This window comes from Rutidosis leptorrhynchoides, chromosome 6 (assembly GCF_046630445.1).
Source record: "Rutidosis leptorrhynchoides isolate AG116_Rl617_1_P2 chromosome 6, CSIRO_AGI_Rlap_v1, whole genome shotgun sequence".
Lineage (NCBI taxonomy): Eukaryota > Viridiplantae > Streptophyta > Magnoliopsida > Asterales > Asteraceae > Rutidosis > Rutidosis leptorrhynchoides.
This window is the reverse complement of record NC_092338.1, coordinates 174,743,400-174,763,086: the sequence shown is the minus strand read 5'-3', so window position 1 is coordinate 174,763,086 and position 19,687 is coordinate 174,743,400. Positions and strand designations below refer to the sequence as shown.

General features: G+C 33.9%; 3 protein-coding genes and 1 non-coding gene across 6 annotated transcripts; 3 read left to right on the top strand and 1 right to left on the bottom strand.

Moving 5' to 3' along the window:
• The first annotated feature begins 2,266 nt into the window (after positions 1-2,266).
• LOC139855932 (serine/arginine-rich splicing factor RS31) lies at positions 2,267-4,731 on the top strand. 2 transcript variants are annotated; one of them, XM_071845169.1, is made up of 6 exons: positions 2,267-2,354; positions 2,457-2,599; positions 3,487-3,599; positions 3,729-3,958; positions 4,057-4,335; positions 4,431-4,731. In XM_071845169.1, exons 2-6 carry the CDS (start codon positions 2,494-2,496, stop codon positions 4,459-4,461), a joined length of 759 nt encoding a protein of 252 aa, XP_071701270.1. In that variant the 5' UTR covers positions 2,267-2,354; positions 2,457-2,493; the 3' UTR covers positions 4,462-4,731. The 2 variants fall into 2 exon arrangements, with proteins under 2 accessions (XP_071701270.1, XP_071701271.1); XM_071845170.1 differs by having other exon boundaries at positions 2,337-2,354; positions 2,481-2,599.
• A 1,225-nt stretch (positions 4,732-5,956) lies between these two features.
• On the top strand, positions 5,957-6,030 carry TRNAV-AAC (transfer RNA valine (anticodon AAC)). Its single transcript has one exon. It is a non-coding gene; the product is annotated as a tRNA-Val (tRNA).
• Positions 6,031-9,117: 3,087 nt separating this feature from the next.
• Positions 9,118-11,707, top strand: LOC139852397 (protein LEAD-SENSITIVE 1-like). 2 transcript variants are annotated; one of them, XM_071841682.1, is made up of 3 exons: positions 9,118-9,301; positions 9,433-9,544; positions 10,774-11,707. In XM_071841682.1, exons 2-3 carry the CDS (start codon positions 9,451-9,453, stop codon positions 11,487-11,489), a joined length of 810 nt encoding a protein of 269 aa, XP_071697783.1. In that variant the 5' UTR covers positions 9,118-9,301; positions 9,433-9,450; the 3' UTR covers positions 11,490-11,707. The 2 variants fall into 2 exon arrangements, with proteins under 2 accessions (XP_071697783.1, XP_071697784.1); XM_071841683.1 differs by lacking the exon at positions 9,118-9,301 and having other exon boundaries at positions 9,393-9,544.
• On the bottom strand, positions 11,344-12,548 carry LOC139854265 (aluminum-activated malate transporter 10-like). The gene is made up of 3 exons (XM_071843580.1): positions 12,481-12,548; positions 12,170-12,416; positions 11,344-12,078 (listed from the first exon to the last, which is right to left on the bottom strand). Exons 1-3 carry the CDS (start codon positions 12,546-12,548, stop codon positions 11,650-11,652), a joined length of 744 nt encoding a protein of 247 aa, XP_071699681.1. The 3' UTR covers positions 11,344-11,649.
• Between the last annotated feature and the right edge of the window lie 7,139 nt (positions 12,549-19,687).

The window sequence follows — 19,687 nt, the reverse complement described above, 5'->3', positions numbered from 1 at the left end:
TAAGATGGAGGATGGGATGTTTGATGATTATTTTGGGCCCTAATGATCGTCTTTCACTTTAACAATCAAGTGATCAACCAACCCGACCCGGTCTTGATTGTCAATTAGCATTGTTCAACTTAGCGCAATGTAGAAATCCCTTGGGCAAGATCACAAGTGAAAATTACAAAGGCTTGGGCAAAATAGCAGAAAATCAACAACCTATAAATGAGAGGTCAAGCTCTCTATTTATAGTATTCGAAATATCCGCGGTCTGCGGTTTACTCAACTATCTGCGGAAACTTAGCGGAATAAACCGCAGTCTTTTATTAACGCGGAAGCTGATCCGCAATCTTTAATTTTCAGCGAACATTCCATAACTTTGGATTGTAGTTCGCGCAACTCTGCTTTTTGGTTTTAGCAAACAAAATATACATATACAATGCTATGTATATGATCACAATGTTTGTAAAATGTATCATATAGAGGTCAGTACCTCGCAATGGGACCAAATGTCGAAGACTTCGTCCAGATGGATTAGGACGGGCCTATACAGTTGACTTGTGTTGACGTTTTAGTTTTTTAATATAAATATATAAATATATGTAATTTATATACATTTTTACGAGTTTTTACGAGAAAATATGAGAAATGAGCGAGAAATTATGAAGAAATTCTAAGAAAATACGAGAAAATTCGAGAAATCACGAGAAAATCCGAGAAATGAGCGAGAAAATCCGAGAAATTACGAGAAAATCCGAGAAATTACGAGAAAATCCGAGAAATGAGCGAGAAAATTCGAGAAATCGTGGCATTGACCGAGATTTTGCCCGTTGACTGAAAAACTCAACGAGATGGGAAAATATTCTCGGCTGACTTTTCAAACCGAGATCTCGCCGAGAAATTCCGATATATACAACACTGACGATAGGTACATTGGACCATCTAATGATAGGTCTAGGAGCCTTGCATATGAAAGGTACCGCATGTAATATTTATTATCCGTTTATATACATATATTCACATTTTATGTAAAGGCTTTACCTAACAATCATGCTCCACACCTGTATTGTATTGTTTTTTTTCTTCTTTTTTTTTTTTTTTTATATCTCTATACAGCTGATCCCCTGTTCGAAGGTCAAGGACTTGAGTGACTTTTACTAGTTCATGTGGGCATACAGTGGGTTACTTGGAACTCAAACCCGAAGTTTGAGAGTTGAAATCCATAATAACAAAGAGAGTAATTAGAGAGTATTTGTATTTGAAAGTGTTTTAGTGTGTTTTCAACCAAAACTATTAAGTTCAATTCCTACTAATTTTTTTTGGGGGTAATATGGTCCAAGAACATTTTCAAAAAATATAGAAAAACGGCTAGAATTCATGGCGGTAACTAGGGATGGCAATGGATCGGATATGAATCGGGTGACGCCACATCCATATCCATATCCATATCCATATCCATTTAGTTTTTGTTCATCCATATCCATATCCATATTCATTTAATTTCAGTTCATCTATCTATATTCATATCCAATGGATTAAGCGGTTTAATGGATATCCATTGGATATTCAAAAAAGTGATAATATTTCTGAATATATGACGAAAACAAAAACGTAATATAACAAAAATAAGTATAACATGATATAATTATAATTTATGTAATGTTTGTTGAAAATAGAACACACTTTGTTGAATATACTATCAAACATATATTATGACAAATTATATGTATATTTTGTATTTTTATTTTGTTAAAAATACGTGTTTTATTATAATATATTATACTTAAATACTTAATACTTAATTCATTATATAGTTGCAAGCAAAATGTATTTGTAACGATAAATGATATGCAATAGTAAATGTGTATGTATATATCTATATTTATATATTTGTATATGTATTTCGGGTTTTAATGGATATATATATGGATGAAACTTTTTATCCATATCCATATCTATTTAGCTTCATCAATATCCGTAACCATATCCATTTAGGTTCGTTCATATCCATCAAAATCAGATGGATATCTACTGAATCGGGTGACCATTGCCATTTCTAACTGTAACGTTCAGATCCATACACACGGATTTTAGCCGGTTTTGATCCTACCCGGGTTTTAACCCGATTTCGTACCCGCGATTTGGTTCAAACGTGGAAACTACTCCTGCCCGGATAGGGTATAGGAACCGAGCACCGGGTATTCAAATCAGGTCCGGGTAAGCCCATTAAATCAACGGGTAAGATGTACGCTACGCGTCTTGATCGACCACGCCTTTTGTTGCGTATATAAAATTTCCCAAATCCCCTAATTTCCTGTTCAATCTCGTTTCAGTTTTCGCTTTTAGGTTTTTTATTTATCTCGTCAATCAAGGTAAGTTGTTCAAACTCCTATCAAACCATAAAATTGAACATTCTGATCTTCGTTTTACAATCACTAATTGATCGATTGTATGTTATTATTTTTTATTTTTAGGTTAATTGTTAGGGTTTGGTGCAGCTTTTCTGAAAGAATGAAGCCGGTTTTCGTTGGAAATTTCGAGTACGAAACTCGTCAATCGGATCTCGAGAAATTGTTTGGCAGATATGGAAGGGTTGATCGTGTTGATATGAAATCTGGTATGCTTTATTTAATCTCCCGATTAAATCGTTAGGTGATATCGTTATTCGTTATACCTAAATTATTAGGCTATTTTTTAGGGTTTTTGTTGCTTATCTAGTTATTCATACGATTTTGTAGAATAAAAATGTATATTGTTTGATATATGACATCAATTGGCATTATAGGGTTCTAATGTATTGTTATATGTTTTAGATTTTGAAATTGTGGCTTTTGATGAAAGCCAGCTGCCATAGAAATTAACAAGCTTTTGAGTATAACTGGTCCAGTTTGTTACTGTTAGATTGAACTGTGGTTGAGAGTAAAATTTTGTGAGTAAAGCTAATAATAGAATATATACGTCTGTGGGCGATAATTGGGAGCGAAGAAGTTTAAATCGAATTTTTTAGAAGGCGTCGATATTTAAATGTTTGTTTTGACGCAGGAACATCAACTAAAGGAAAATAATCTACTACTTCCTGCCTGCTCTCCTTCTACATTTCATTCACTCATGCCATCATCCTAATCACTTACATCTTTACATGCCATTTCAAAACAATCTGTATCATGTCATGCCTTCCATCACTTGTTCTGAGGGGGTCATGTTCTATCCTGCCATGTCATCCATCTCTTAACACCAAGATGTTTAGATGGTGATGCAAATACTTAGCATTGTCATTACAGAAACTTGAGACATGGATTTAATCTTATATTGTTCCAACAGCATCCTTATTTACTAGATTTTTCAAGGCCTCTACTCTACTTCATCCTTATGTTGCAGGTTTTGTATTTTTATCTATCTAGTGAGGGTAGAGAAACCTCATTGAGATGCATACGACTTGTTCAGTGTTTAATGAACTCATTTCCCTCCTTTTATATTGTTCCCTTACTCTTTTTGTACTTGCAGGATTTGCGTTTGTTTACTTTGATGACGAGCGTGATGCTGAAGATGCAATTCATGCTCTTGATAATTCTCCTTTTGGATATGACAGGCGCAGGTTGTCTGTTGAGTGGGCCAGGGTATGCTTTCTTTCCATACCATCAATTTTTGTTATTATTTTTTTTTTTTTTTACTATTTTTGACTATAATTGATATATTGCTGTGAAGTGTATTCGTTTAGTATTAATTTTGAAATTGGCATGTGGCAGGGTGAGCGTGGTCGGCATCGTGATGGGTCCAAGTCTATGGCGAACCAAAGACCTACTAAGACACTGTTCATAATCAACTTTGACCCAGTCAACACGAGGGTTAGTGATATCGAAAAGCACTACAAGCCTTATGGAAATGTTCTCCATGTTCGGATCAGGCGCAACTTTGCATTTGTGCAGTTCGAAACACAAGAAGAGGCCACAGAAGCTTTGGAGCGCACTCACATGAGGTTTGTGCATGTTGAGCTTCATTCTTTTTATTTTATTGACTTCTTAAAGTTTTTTTTTTTTAGCTGAAGTTTGATTTTTTTTTTTGTTTGTTGTGCAGTAAAATATTGGACAGGGTGGTATCTGTAGAGTATGCTTTAAGGGATGATAGTGAAAGAAGATCCCGTTCTATCAGCCCTAGAAGAGGTAATGGTCGTCGAGGTGATAGTCCTTATAGGAGAGGACGCCCGAGTCCTGATTATGGTCGTCGAGATGATAGTCCTTATAGGAGAGGACGGCCAAGTCCTGATTATGGGCGTGCTTCGAGCCCCGTGTACGATAGGTACAGTGGACCATCTAATGATAGGTCTAGGAGCCCTGCATATGGAAGGTACCGCAGGTATTATATTTTATATATTTTGTACATTTGATGTAAAGGCTTCTCCTAACAATCATATGCTCAACACTGTGTTATTTTGTTTTGTTTTTTGGCAGTCGATCCCCTGTTCGAAGGTCGAGGACTTGAGTGACTTTAACTACTATAGTCATGTGGGCATACAGTGGGTTACTTAGTATTATGTACTCCATCTTGTGCAAGTCTGCAGTAAGTTTATGTTTTACTATGTAGGTTTATGGAGATGTTTGGTTAGGCTAGGTTTGTTGTCTGAAGTTTGTATGCACTATTGCTCCTCTTTGGAAGAGAGGTTGAATGCTATTTTGAATTTGAAACTTTGAACCAATTACATTTGAGACTTGTTCATTATTTGGCTTGCTTGAGGTTTTTATGTTTTGGTTATATATCTGTATTGGGGATCCAAGGATCAGTTGAAAAAGATCCCAACTAGAAGATCCTTTAGCTAGGCCGGTCAATGGGTTGGAACAGTTCTGATATGACCCATGATCCAATTGATACTCTGTGATCATTGTAATCTGCTATTGTTTTGTTGACGTGATGTCTACCATCATCTCGAGTTTGAATAACTTGTTATCTTTCAGCTAAGTAATGTTAACCAAGTTGGTAGTATAAAACTTGAGCTCGGTATACTTGTTGCATTGCTCGACCTCGAATTTGAATAAGCTCATTTGAACTAGAGGCATTGCATTTGAATCTATAAGACTGATTAAAAACCCTATCAAACGATATAAGAAAGCCCCGCTACACCTCACAACTAGAGAGCAAACGTAAAACCAAACTAGCATTACAAACTATTTACAGTCGAACTGAGCCGAATGAGAAACAAAATTCCGAATGAGAAACAAAATTCGGGCAAACAGACCGTATACAATCAAAAAGTCCTCAAGAGAATCATCAAGCCAAACAAAGAGACCTTAAGCTATAAACAAACTCAAAAAAACTAAGAAAACCGAACGAGCACACCCAAAAAATACAAACTAAAAAAGACGACTCAAAGGCAGCCAATATCGTCGACGACAAGAGATGCTTTTTTACCCCTCGGCTTCGACTTTACAAACTTGTCATCTACCTTTTTAGAACACGACTTTTTCGATTGAGATGAGAACGAGAACACTTAGGCGAGCCAAAAGAGGAAGCGTTCGTCGATCCCACTAATTTACCCTCAACCATAGAAGGACCCGACACCGATTCAAAAAAGCCTTCAAAAACACTTGTTGAGCTTCCACACGTCACACCTTATTCATCTCGAAGAACATAAGTGTCAACACAACCCGATGCATTCTTCTTAGCTTTACCCGCTCCTTTATCAGCTTTACCCTCTCCTTCCGCACCCTTCGTTGGAATCGTTGCAACATTTTACGACTTGAGTAATATAGCTGAAGTTGAGTTAATAATAATTTTGAAGCTCAATTTACAAAACTGAGTAATCAATTCTGTTGGAGCTTTAGAACTTGATTTATATCAAGATTAAACGGGTTAGGCTTTCGAGTACCTAGATATTCATAGTCTGCTCTTAACGCAAAAACAAAAAGGTCTACTCTTGTGAGTTGCTTGCAAGTGCATTTTCTACAAATAACTTAACAATAATGTGTAAACAAATCAAGAAGGTTTCGTGGTGTAGTTGGTTATCACGTCAGTCTAACACACTGAAGGTCTCCGGTTCAAACCCGGGCGAAGCCATTTATTTTTTGTTTTCTCAGTTGTATTTTTGCGACAATAAACATTTATCTTTAGAATGAGTGTTGAGAAAATGATGGTACCGGTTAAGATTAATATTAGTTTCGGTCCTTTCGGAGTCCATCTAGGGTTCCTAGTTGAGATGCTATCGTTCTAACGACTTCTAGCCTTGAACAAGATGCACTCTATCGATGGCAACTCAAACGAGCTGTACTTAATGAGTTGGATTTCCGATTCCACCGTTACGCTTGCTGTACCCGACCCGGACGGTCAACCCATCGGTTCAGGTGCAGCTACTCTTAATGCATATGTGCTCTAGCCAATTACTACAACAATTCTCAGGTATTTGTTTTGGTAGTGTTAATATATAATATATAATCAACATAATTTAAGCATCTTGTAACACTTTTAGCAACAGCAAGTCCTTGTTAACTTTTATGGTTTGAATCATATCGTATCAATCAATAGATAAATAGCAAAGTCGAGATTTACATATGTAGATAGCTTATGCAAATTTTCTTATACGTTGAATAATTATAGATGCACAGATCAAAAGTTACTTGTATATATTTGTTGACTTGTATGCTTCAATATGATCTTTACAAACTTCATTAGTGATATGAAAGTATAAAGTACGATAAATATCTTCCAGCAATAGTGTACTTTAGTTTATGTTATGTGATCATGAAATCTTTCTGTGTATATTATTCCCTTATTGTTTTCTTTCATGTTATCAAGTGTCCGTGTAAGGTGTTTACACCGTTCTTTTGTTTAATCAGATTCCAGAAGTTTTTTGAGCAGATTGAGGGAAACAGAAAATGTATAGCTACTGTGCTTGGATGGTGAATCTTGTTTGATTATATGAAGCTTTAATTCATACCATTATCAGCCAGCTATATGGAGTTCTTATGGATACTAATAATAAAATAATAATACTATTATGATTCTTTAACCATCTCGATATCTTATAGAGATTTTTCCTAAATTGAAAATGCAGATGATTTGCTGTTCTTTCATTTTGGGACCTGGAGTGAAGTTAATTTAGATCACTTGAGTGGGACCAGTTCAAGACTTGTTGGCCGAAGGCATTTATGTTCCATTCCTGCAACCACAATGTCTGATATCGCTGCATCGGCTATTATAATTTCAAGTAAAATCTCACGTGGTGTATCAATAAGTGAAGATTCTATTGTACGCGACTCATTTATTTCGGGTGAAATACAATTGGTTCCGTCTCTACAGTAGTTGGAGTTATACCATAAAAAAGCGATGGAAATAAAGATCCATATACATATACATTGGTTCCTTTGATAGGATCCATATATCAGAGTATAAAGTTTACCACCAGTTTTCCAAAAATACCCTTGCAAATTCAAGCCATTCCCCTTTTGGATACTCTTAGATTAGTTACGGAGTTGCAGGGAAGGCTGCTTATTGTCTTAACTGGTCAGGTAATTGGTTCTTCCCTTTTCCATCCATGCATATCTTGATATAAGTAAGTGGCAAAATGGGCGTATCAGGACATTGGTCAATTTGAGTTTGTGTTTGTAATTGGTCAAATTTACTACGGATAATAGGTCGGATCAGATTGGATATCGACCCACAAACACTTCTTTTCAATTCATGTGTAAGTACATGTGTTACATATATGATGTTTAGATGTGCAGTATTCTATAATTTCGTAGGCCTGCAGTCCAATCTTGTACTAAAGTAAGGTTTAATAGTAACGATGAGGTCTTTACATACATGTTCTATATAGTTGGCAAACATAACCAAAAGCATCAAAAGGTTGTTACTCGTTACCTGTAAAGGGATAATCTTCTCATATCAAATATTAAACGTGAGAGAGGCTCTAATGCGCTGCAACATAGATATGCTTGGAGACATAATTATAGAAACTTGGAGATTACACCAGGAACTCGATCCCCATTGCAGCAATGAGATTGGTGATAGTCTCTTTGCTTTTACTGACTGTTATTCTTGTTGGTACAAGCTTGTTAGTGACCGGGGCAGGAAGTTTTGCATTACTACTAGCTAATAATATTGAAAGTGCCATGCAATTGCGAGATGCACTTGAAGAAAACGACAAATTTGATGTTAAGGGTTATAAAGGGAGCATATGCTTCAAAAGTTAATGAAAACAACAACGATACACTTTCCCAAGTTTGCAGATAACCTAGCGAAAAAATATATCAATTCATTTACAAGTATGTATGTTACATATAGGATGTTTGGATATGCAGTATTCTATACTTTTGTAAGCGTGCAGTACAATGGTGTACCCAACATAAGGTTTCATAGAAACGATGAGATCTTTACATCTTCTACATAGTTGGCAAACCGAACCAAAGGCATCATTTGTGTGGTTGGGCTAAACCGGAAATGATTCCAAAGCTCCATTATGTAAATCACACATGTGCGCTTTACATGGTCTGGTCCGACTCGTAATTCACCATTTTTTTTTTCAAAAAACAAAAACTTGTATTACTTAGGACTTTCATCAATCGATGAAAAGCCAAGCCAACAAGCCGATACAAAGAAATACCGTTGGTCAAACTTCAATATGCATCTTATCTAATTTCATTACATAGTTATTAGAAGAATATAAAATGCAACTTTTTTAAAAATAAATCACCACTCTATTTATAGGGTCTTACTAAACGGAGCTTTCATCAATCGTAATACGCTTTTGACTTGATAAATTGGATTTTAATTTTAGATGCACTTAGCAACAAACACAAGTTTTTGTACTCAAACCGAACCAAAGATAGTAAACAATCCATGGTTAGCAGTAAACACAGGCAAAGTATATGTCAATTATCAAAAATTGAGTTATACATGTCACATGTGATATGTCCTACCAATTAATCTCTTTCTCTTTACAATTTATACTTGATGCATACTTCTTTCTTGGATACCCAAAAAAGAATCAGATTTGTGTTATTTTCTTGGATGGGGGTAAAGAATAGTATATAGTACAAGTTTATCATCACGCATATATACTGTATTCTATGCATAAAAACTTGTACATTAACCTATCAAATTCCAAAAATAACAAACGTCATCAAAGAAAACAAGTTTCAACTTCTATAATAAATATTTACAAAATTATTAATTCACAAAACTCATCTACTACATTGATTATTCATTATCGTTACTAAACCCTAATTAGTATAATTGAACTTTTGGTGAAGGTTGTTGATCGGTGTTTTCGCCAACCAATCATAATTCTCCAACTGTGCGTGTGATAAATACACGCGCACACAAAGCGGTGGTAACGAATTACTACAATTTTTTGTGTAACTCGTTTTAGTAAATATCATAATAATCATAATAAATACGTAATAAATAATGATAATGTGATTGACTGCAATAGTTCAGTTGCTTCCAAAATTGTGGTTACAGGTTACAACAGGAAGAACAATGGGGCTAATTTCAAACAGAGTTGATAGAAGTGAGATAAAAGCAGGCGATCATATCTATACTTACAGAGCTGTATTTGCGTATTCGCACCATGGTATTGAATCGACCACTCTCTATTTATGATTGTGTGTGAAAAACATGTTAATTGTTGAAGAAATTATGTAATTGGTTAATTATATCGAGTGTATTTCTTTTTGGATGATATACATTGAATTGGTAATTAGTACTAATTTGCAACCTATTGGTCTTAACCCTAATTCAACATTTGAACATTTAGGGTCAGTTCAGCTGTAGACAATTCTCTTAAATTGTTTGGTGTATTACTGTATATAAATAAATTGTAGGCGTTCTTATTATATCTTGCTGCAAATTAACTAATTGTTAGTTGCATCAATCAATGTATATATGAGAACTTTTTATATCTTGAAATTACTGAAATCGTCCGAAAACATGTTCGTTTGATAACATTTTTCAGATTCAAAAACATATGAAGAAAATTAGTTGAAAACTATGAAGGTCAATTTTCAGTAGGGGTGTTCAGTATTTGGTTTCGAAACCGTTTAACCCGGAGACCGAACCGAAACAAAACCGAAAAAAACCAAACCGAATTTAATAAACGGTTTTCGGATCGAGCAAAACCGAAACCGAATTTGAATTCAGTTTTCGGTTCGGTTTTCGGTTTTGAAAATTCTGAATTTGGTTTAACCGAAAACCGAATTAAATACCGAATTCAGATAAAAGCATATTAATTTATAATTTAAGTAATTAGTATTATTGTATATATATATATGTACCACATTTTATTTTTGAAGTACAAATTTCAATTTTTCTAGTCGAATTGTGTTTAGTTATATTTGAAATCCTATTTAAATCCTCTATTTCACGTTTTTCATAATTTCTTTCACTACACACCATTGAAACCGTAACCATTTCAAGTCCTGTCTTTTGTTCAAGTCGATCATTCTTAACTTTCTAATAACGTTATTTATTTTTCAAATCTTTTTTAAGACCAATTATCATTTTAACGATATATGTGTGTATCATATAATCTTGCATATTTTATAGCTACATATGTTGCAGAAGGAGTTTTTTATGAAATTTCATTTTTATTTTATTTGGTTTTAACCGAAATCGAACCGAAAACCAAAGTCAAAAGTCAAAACCGAACCGAAACCGAACCGAATTCAAATTTGGTTTTCGGTTCGGTTTTTGGTTTTGCTTTTAGAAGTTAAAAAACCGAACAAACGGAAAACCGAACCAATGAACACCCTTAGTTTTCAGAAATTTCGTTATAAATTTAAAGCTTTTTTTGTGTGTGTGCAGGTATCTATGTTGGAGGTAATAAAGTGGTACATTTCACACACTTTACCTCTGATCGTGAAACGAGTTCGAGCACCGACACCCCTTCCGGTTCAAACAATGAAATGACTAATATACCCTCCCCATGTCCAACATATCCCGACTGTGGATTTCGCCAACCCAAAAGTGGAGTTGTCCTCTCATGCTTAGACTGTTTCCTACGAAACGGGGCCCTTTACAGCTTCGAATATGGTGTAACCCCAACTGTATTTCTCGCCAAAGTACGAGGTGGCAGTTGCACCACTGCCACATCAGACTACCCCGACGTAGTCATCCATCGAGCCATGTATTTACTTCAAAACGGATTCGGGAACTACGATGTGTTTCAACGTAATTGCGAGGATTTTGCTTTGTACTGCAAGACTGGGATACTGACTATTGAGAATCTAGGAATTGGAACGAGCGGCCAAGCTTCTTCTCTATTTGGTGCACCGTTGGCAGCTATTTTATCTTCCCCGTTTAAGTTTTTAATCCCGAGTCCAGTTGGCGTTGCGACTGTGACAGCTGGCATGTATTGTATGAGCCGATATGCTACTGATATAGGTGTTCGAACTGATGTTGTTAAAGTTGCTGTCGAAGATTTGGCTATCAACCTTGGCTGGATGGATGGTATCAAAGAAGCATTGCAAGAAAATGAAGCTTTAAGCCAGAAAAATAAAGAGGTAATTCATATTGATTAATATGAGTACATCTGTTCCTTGAATTTTATTAGAATTTTATGTTTTTTGTTTGTTTATTGATACTGGGCACTTGTTTGATATCTGGTGTAATGTGAAAACTTTACACCCTTTTTAAAGGCTTGTCATAATGTCGTTTGAATCGGATAACCTTAATCAACTTTTAAATGTCTGTTTCGTTTACTTTTTTTTTTTTGTAAATAACGACTTCGAATTCTGCTTGTACCGCCACCTCATCTACTTTGATGACAATGTTTTGAACGCGTTCTGAAATCTCTATCAATAATGATGCAATTGTAGCAATTGGGAATCTCTCCATTATTGGCACTATATCAGTTTTTTGTATTGCGTCGCCTTTGCAAGTTCTTGAATTTTTTTCGTGTTCCGCTAGCAATATTGCTTGATTTGATAAATCTTTGAACATATTTTGGATAATTTGTACTGAAGCATTCATATCTTGTATGAAAGACTCTGTTTTAGTTGACTTTGTCATTGTTCTCATCGTTGTAGCTAATTCTCTTAAGACTCTTGAAGAGCATGAGCTTAGTTTCATGCATACTTCTTTGAAATGCTTCTTTACCAACTCTGGTGCCTGTACAATGTTTAATAAATTCAAATTTAAATTTATTAAACTAAAAATACTAGACTGAAACGTTAAAGGAAGTATTAGGATTTTCGTTTACCTGATCTTCTGAATCGATGAAACCACTTAGAGTCTCGATGCAGTAAGCACATCTTCGTGTTGAGGCGCCAACTTTAAGGTATTGTTTCCATGGATGTTGAAACTTGAAACATCCGTGAGCAGGCTCCCATGTCGCTAAATTGGCCTGCAGAGTCGTATATTTATAGCATATATCATCATAACTCCCTATGTCCCAATTTAATAGTCTAGTTTTCCTTTTTGAGCTGTCCCAAATTGATAGTTCAGTTCTATAAATAGATAAGAATAATGAGGTAAAGTTTTTTTATACCCTTACTGTATTATGTCGAATACAAATGTAGGTAAAAAGTTACGGGTAAAATTGTAAAGTAACAAAAGTTACAGTGTGATAATAATGACATTTTTTTTTTTTTTGAAATGCATACACACCCATACACGAATTTAAACATGAAATATACATGACCACCCCAGGACTCGAACCCCCAACCTATAGGTTGAAGGGGTCACCTCGATACCGCTAGGCCAATGACCCTTTGGTAATAATGACATTTCTTAAAACGCGTGTTTTTTGTCTATAGATAATTAGAATGGGACTGAGGGAGTAAATTTTAAACGCTGAAATGACAAGGCAAAATCCATACCATAGCTTCTTCTGATGCCTTTGAATTGAGCACACTTTTGTAACCCTCTTTTTTTCTACCCAATTTTTCTCCATTGTGATCAAAGTACACTGTTACACATCCTGCAAATCATTAAACATCAAAATTTACTTCTCTTTATATGAGAACCCTAAATTTTTTACAGCACACCGTCTAAGGAATCTGCCAGTTTATCTAAGTTGTTATAAATTTGGTTGTGAAGTTGTATACCAGCCCAAACAGGGCAAAAAAGCATGCTTGTGAAAACGCATATTGAAGTTCCTATGGCAATGGTGGACACTCTGTTTCTAGCTAGTTCTAACACTTTATCCACTCGGTAACCCGATACTGACACAAAGCTGAATGTGAGTATGAATATCATGGCCCCAAAATCAAACCGAGCTTTTACGGATGGTATAAATCTTGAGAAAGTTGTTGCTGCAGCTGCATAAACTCCGCATCAAAAAGTCAGTCAAAGTCGGCCGTGATAACCCGATTTCCCTCTTTTTTACCGGATACACCAAAGTTTCATAACATCACAAAACAGACAAACTTTTATTGAATGACTTCTGTTGTAGACTTCAAATTTTTTTATGTATTTATCACTTAGCGCATCTAATACCATACTTACCGTATTATTGTTTCTTTTCTTAATAAAACTGAGTTAGGCCGTCATTTCATGAACTGCTCAGTTGTAATAAGGTACTTACATTCACATGTTAATCATTTGCTTAACACTTAAAATAAATTATTTGCACCAGTTTGAAACCATCTATCAGCTAAGGATCAATCATGAATTCATGATTCATGATCCAAATCTCGTCAAGTACCAATCCCTAGGCGGACCATCAGGGGAGGTGTGGAAGGGTGCTAGCCCCTCCAGCCTTTTACATAATTAGTACGTGGTAGAAGTTTGATATTTTATAGGTTTAAAAAAAATAAAACTTTTATATATTAGCCCTTCCAAAAATTTATAATTAGCCTATCCAAAAATTCGGAAAAAAAAATAACAACTGAAATAAGATAGCCAAACTAGCATACATCTAACGAGTCACAGCCTCTTCATCTTCTTCCAATCAACTGATTCCATTGTAAGTTTTTTTATTTTCCCAAGACACTTCTTTTATTCTTTGTTAATAAATAAATTTATTATCCTAACAGAAAGGTTTAGAAAGCTGTTAAATTAAACTAAATGGTAAAATTATAATTCTACCCTGTGAACAGTAGAATGATCATGACGAGTAGTATTATAGATTAATAATTGTAATATCTCTAGATTATTAAAGTTTATAGAATTATAAGTTATCAATTTTATTCATGTACATTTGTATATATTAGTACTCGTGACTCTTCACTTTTCTTATAGAGTTATAGGTTATTAAGGTTTATAAATTTTTCCCTCTGACTGCTTTCAATGTTTTTGTTAAACAATTAGGTTTGTGCGTTTTGACTTATAATTTAATTATTATCCAATCCAATTAATGTTGATGATTTTAGTATGATCCAACGAAACATTATTTTAGTGTATTGGATTTACTTGATTGAAAGTGGAAGTGAGTGTTTGATACTCTACACGAATCCAGAAAGTGTGGAGTACACGTTCGTAAAGAGTTAGAACAATCACTTAGTGTATAGTTGAACTTTGATAAAAAAAAACTTAGAGCAAAATAAGAAATCTCAAAATCCTGTTATAGGCCGCACCGCTGCTATATGGGCCGCGCCGCGGCTCAAAGCACGTTTTGAGTTTCGAGGTATTTCGTTGATTTTGATATTTGATGAAGTTATAAGTCGTGGCGCGCCTCATCTTGCCGCGACGCGGTTCAAAGGGTTAATTTGATGTCGAGAGAAATAGCAAAATTTGAAAATTGGGTTCACTGTTAAGTCGCGGCGCGGCTTAAGGCATAAAATCTGAACTGGTGCAAATTTCACCCAAAAGGTGTGTTGTTTCCAAACGTAGCTTGTTGTATCCTGATCAGTTTGGGACGTTTTTGGACATCAAAAACACATATTTTATGTAGAGACCCGTCCTAATCCATCTGGACGAATACATTACATTTGGTTACATCGCGAGGTACTTGACCTCTATATGATACATTTTACAAACATTGCATTCGTTTTTAAAAGACAAACTTTCATTACATCGAAAGTTGACGGCATGCATATCATTTCCTAATATATCCAACTATAAATGACTTAATAATATTCTTGATGAACTCAACGACTCGAATGCAACGTCTTTTGAAATATGTCATGAATGACTCCAAGTAATATCTCTAGAATGAGCAAATGCACAGCGGAAGATTTCTTTCATACATGAGAATAAACATGCTTTAAAGTGTCAACCAAAATGTTGGTGAGTTCATAGGTTTATCGTAATCAATCATTTCCATAATTTTAATAGACCACAAGATTTCTATTTTCATTTTTCATAAACATCATCTCATATCAGGCATTTCGCACAAACTGCATAGAGATAAAATTCATTCATATGGTGAACACCTGGTAATCGACATTAACAAAACGCGTCTAGAATATCCCCATCATTCCGGGACTCTCATCGGACATGATAAAATCGAAGTACTAAAGCATCCGTAACCCGGATGGGGTTTGTTAGGCCCAATAGATCTATCTTTAGGATTCGCGTCAAGTAAGGTGTCTGTTCCCTAATTCTTAGATTACCAGACTAAAAAGGGGCATATTTGTGATAACCCGTCCTAATCTATCCGGACGAAGTCCATATCGATTATAAAAGATTCATAACAGTTGATTACATCGCGAGGTACTTGACCTCTATATGATACATTTTAACAAACATTGCATTCGTTTTTGAAAAGACAATCTTTCATTACATCGAAAGTTGACAACATGCATACCATCTCATAATATATCCAACTATAGTTGACTTAAAAATAATCCTGATGAACTCAACGACTCGAATGCAACGTCTTTTGAAATATGTCATGAATGACTCCAAGTATTATCTCTAAAATGAGCAAATGCACAGCGGAAGGTTTCTTTCATACCTGAGAATAAACATGCTTTAAAGTGTCAACCAAAAGGTTGGTGAGTTCATAGGTTTAATTTCTATATAATAATCATAATGTTTAATAAGCCACAAGATTTCATTTAATTAAATGCAGGATCATTACAACTGCAAAAATCGTTCATACGATGAGTCGTCTGGTAATCGACATTAACAAGATGCATATAAAAATATCCCCTATCATTCCGGGACATCCATCGGACATGATAAAAACGAATTCGAAGTACTAAAGCATCCGGTACTTTGGATGGGGTTTGTTAGGCCCAATAGATCTATCTTTAGGATTCGTGTCAATTAGGGGTGCACTAATTCTCAAAATTAGTGATGTTCCCTAATTCTTAGGCTATCAAGCAAAAAGGGGCATATTCGACTTCGATCATTCAACCATATAATGTAGTTTCGATTACTTGTGTCTATTTCGTAAAACAGTTATAAAAGCAGCGCATGTATTCTCAGTCCCAAAAATATATATTGCAAAAGCATTTAAAAAGGGAATAATGAAACTCACCTACTGTATTTTGTTGTAAAAATACATATGACGATATTGAACAAATGCAGCGTTGGCCTCGGATTCACGAACCTATATCATTTATATATATTAACACATATATTTGTAATCGAACAAATTCATTATATCTTAAATTATATATTATATATATTTAATTTGTATGCATCTTTAAAAATGACTAATATTTATATAGTTATATTAATATTTATATATGATTGATATTATATTAAAAATACATCATTTGTTATATATAAATATTTATATATATATATATATAAAAATATGTTTATAATATGTAATATTATTATAAATATAATTTTATATACATAATATTTATTTGTTGTAAAAATAATAATAATGATAATACTAGTAATAAAAATAATGATAATAATTTTTAATAATAATAATACTTTTGTTCCTAATAATAATAATAATAATAATAATAATAATAATAATAATAATAATAATAATAATAATAATAATAATAATAATAATAATAAATATAAATATAAATAATACTACCTTTAAAGAGATTATAGGCTTCAAGAAAAAGAAAATCGTTTCTGCCCGAGTTTGAACCCGCGACCTTCCGTTCAAGACAAACACCCTTAAACCATTTAACCATTGCTTATTTTCTTGTTATATCGAGCATGATTATTTAATTACATCATCATCTTAACAACACATCACCACAAAATCATCCTTATTATCGTTCCATAATTATCATCTTACTTATATTTATCTAACCTCATCATCTTTATCATAATCATAACCATCATAAATTTTATCATCATGGCGTAATTATCATCGATATCCTAATCATCTTCTATATCATTATCTATATCCTCATCTACAAACACCATCATCCATCATCTTCTTAGTTTGTAATCATCTAATCATCATAAACATCATCTTAATCACTTAATGTCATAACATCATCTTAATTATATTGTTCAACAGTAGCAATTAACGAACAACAGTAATTGATTAGAAATCTTGTGGGTTTTTACAATTGTGCAACAAGTTTAATCAAGTCCACTTCAATGTTTGCAGCCCAATACATGTAACCTTTTAACAAGGTTCTCGGCCCAACAGGAAAAATGAGTTTCGGCCCAACAGGCTGACTAAGTACTCGGCCCAGCTAAATTAGCTCTTAGTCCAACGAATATCATTCGCGTGGCCCAACAGAAAAGAAGAAAGAAATTCGATCCAGTTGGATTAAAATAAAGAGGCGGCTGGGAATTGTAACAGGCATATAGTAGCGAATAAAATACAACAAGTGGGGTTACAAAAAGAAAGTATACAGCTCTATTCTCCATTATTTATCATCATTACTCGATGAGTTTATGTGTTACCAAACCCACATCTTTGAATTTCTTATTCTTAACCATTTATACGTATCATTAGTGAAATAGCAGTCACCTATGGTGTGGGTCTCGGTTTGAAACAGATACGGTACACGAGAACAAAGCATTAGTGATGAATAGCTTGTGAGGGTGACGGTAAAAAAAATGAAAGGGTGGTGAAGTAGTTGATGGTTTAACCGGTGGTCGAATAACTTAGTAGAAACATAAGATGGTTTGTGTGTTTTGTCGACTGTAACATAAAATAGATATAGGAGAGAGCTAGTGAGGGAGAGAAAGAGATGGTAAAGGATTGATGTTTGTGTTTTCATCGAACCAGATGAAGTAGAAGAGGAAAACAGGATAGTTCACGATGGTGTTTTTAAATCGCACAAGAAGGTAGTCGTGAGGTGACCGGTGGTATTGGGTTTGAGTTGTGGTGGTTTGATTATGGTGTTTTGGGTTTAGTGGTGATAACCGTTTATTATGTGTTTAAGTTTTAAATGCATTGCATATGCATATGCATATGCATATGCATATGCATATGCATATGCATATGTATATATAGAACTCTTGCATGTGATGAAGAAAGAACAAGAGAGGTGCGTACAAGGTTATGGTATGGTGAGTTCACGAATAGAGATTGTAGAGAGAGAGAGAGGTGGTTGTTTGCAAGATTATAAGTTTATACTAGTGTGCCAGATTGTATGCATATGCATTTGCATATAAATGAAAATGAAGTGATAATTAAACAAAACACAGTAAACATCTGTGAATGAAGTTCTCATTATTAATAATAATAATATAATAATAATTATAATAATAGTTAATAATACACATGTGAAAATAAGAAACAGTAGGGTATCTCGTGAATCCTTGATTAATCAATCTGCCGACAGTTTTCAATAGTAATATATCGTGGTCCATTGATAATCAGTGGCGGATAATGGTTCTCAGAAAAATTTCATATTTTTAAATTAACTATATTTATTTATTTTGGTCATTATGGTATAAAATTCGATCATTAACTTATTAATTAAAAATTACACCAACTGCCCCTCTCATTTATGGGTAAAGTATAAAAAGTGTTAAAACTTAACAAATAGTTCCTAAATACATTTTTAATAAGCCTAAAACTTATAGAACTCATTTTCGTATTACCATTATTTTAAAATTACATAAGTTCGTTTTTAACTTGATTAATATCAATCGAAACACCAAACGAGTATTACAATCATTTAATATCTATTTTTAATATACTTTATTTATATATATAGATATATTTTAAATAACAATTATTATAATATCCTATTTTTATTTTATAAATTTTTAATTACAACAACATATAATACTTCAAATTATATTTCGAATTATTATTTATATTTACATACACACATATGTATTTACAATTAATTGTTCGTGAATCGTCGAGAGCAGTCGAAGGTCAATTGAATATATGCAAACACTTCAAAATTTTTGAGACTCAATCTAACAGACTTTTCTTATCGTGTCAAAATCATATAAAGATCAAGTTTAAATTTGGTTGGAAATTCCCGGGTCATCACAGTACCTACCCGTTAAAGAAATTTCGTCCCGAAATTTGAGTGAGGTGGTCATGGTTAGCAATAAAAATATTTTCATGACGAATATGAGTTGATAAATAGAGTTATATCATCATTGAGTAATATGGATAAAACAATTCGATTATTCGAAGAGTACGAATGAAGCTATCACAAAATGGTGAAATGAGAAAGACATGTTTCATCATAACTTTTGACTAGTCATGGTTGCATTTAGAAAATAAGGTACGTCTTAACTTTTGACGTTGTCTTGGTTGAATTCCGAAATTCAAGGGATTTAAAAAAATCTTCGAAATCTAAAAGATTTGATTCTTCGGGATTTATGGAGATTAAGATCTCTTTAATTAAATGTGATCATCTGTCTCGATTGCTTTGTCTGGTATCTCCTCTATAAATGAACTTCTTCCGTTCCATTACTTCCCACCACT

Coding starts and splice junctions, on each gene's coding strand:
- LOC139855932 (XM_071845169.1), top strand. CDS start 2,494: ATGAAGCCGGTTTTCGTTGGAAATTTCGAGTACGAAACTCGTCAATCG. Junction 3,600..3,728: donor TGTCTGTTGAGTGGGCCAGG/GTATGCTTTCTT, acceptor GGCATGTGGCAG/GGTGAGCGTGGTCGGCATCG. Junction 4,336..4,430: donor GCATATGGAAGGTACCGCAG/GTATTATATTTT, acceptor GTTTTTTGGCAG/TCGATCCCCTGTTCGAAGGT.
- LOC139852397 (XM_071841682.1), top strand. CDS start 9,451: ATGGGGCTAATTTCAAACAGAGTTGATAGAAGTGAGATAAAAGCAGGC. Junction 9,545..10,773: donor ATTTGCGTATTCGCACCATG/GTATTGAATCGA, acceptor GTGTGTGTGCAG/GTATCTATGTTGGAGGTAAT.
- LOC139854265 (XM_071843580.1), bottom strand. CDS start 12,548: ATGTCATTATTATCACACTGTAACTTTTGTTACTTTACAATTTTACCC. Junction 12,417..12,480: donor GTAACTTTTTACCTACATTT/GTATTCGACATA, acceptor ATCTATTTATAG/AACTGAACTATCAATTTGGG. Junction 12,079..12,169: donor TCATCGATTCAGAAGATCAG/GTAAACGAAAAT, acceptor AACATTGTACAG/GCACCAGAGTTGGTAAAGAA.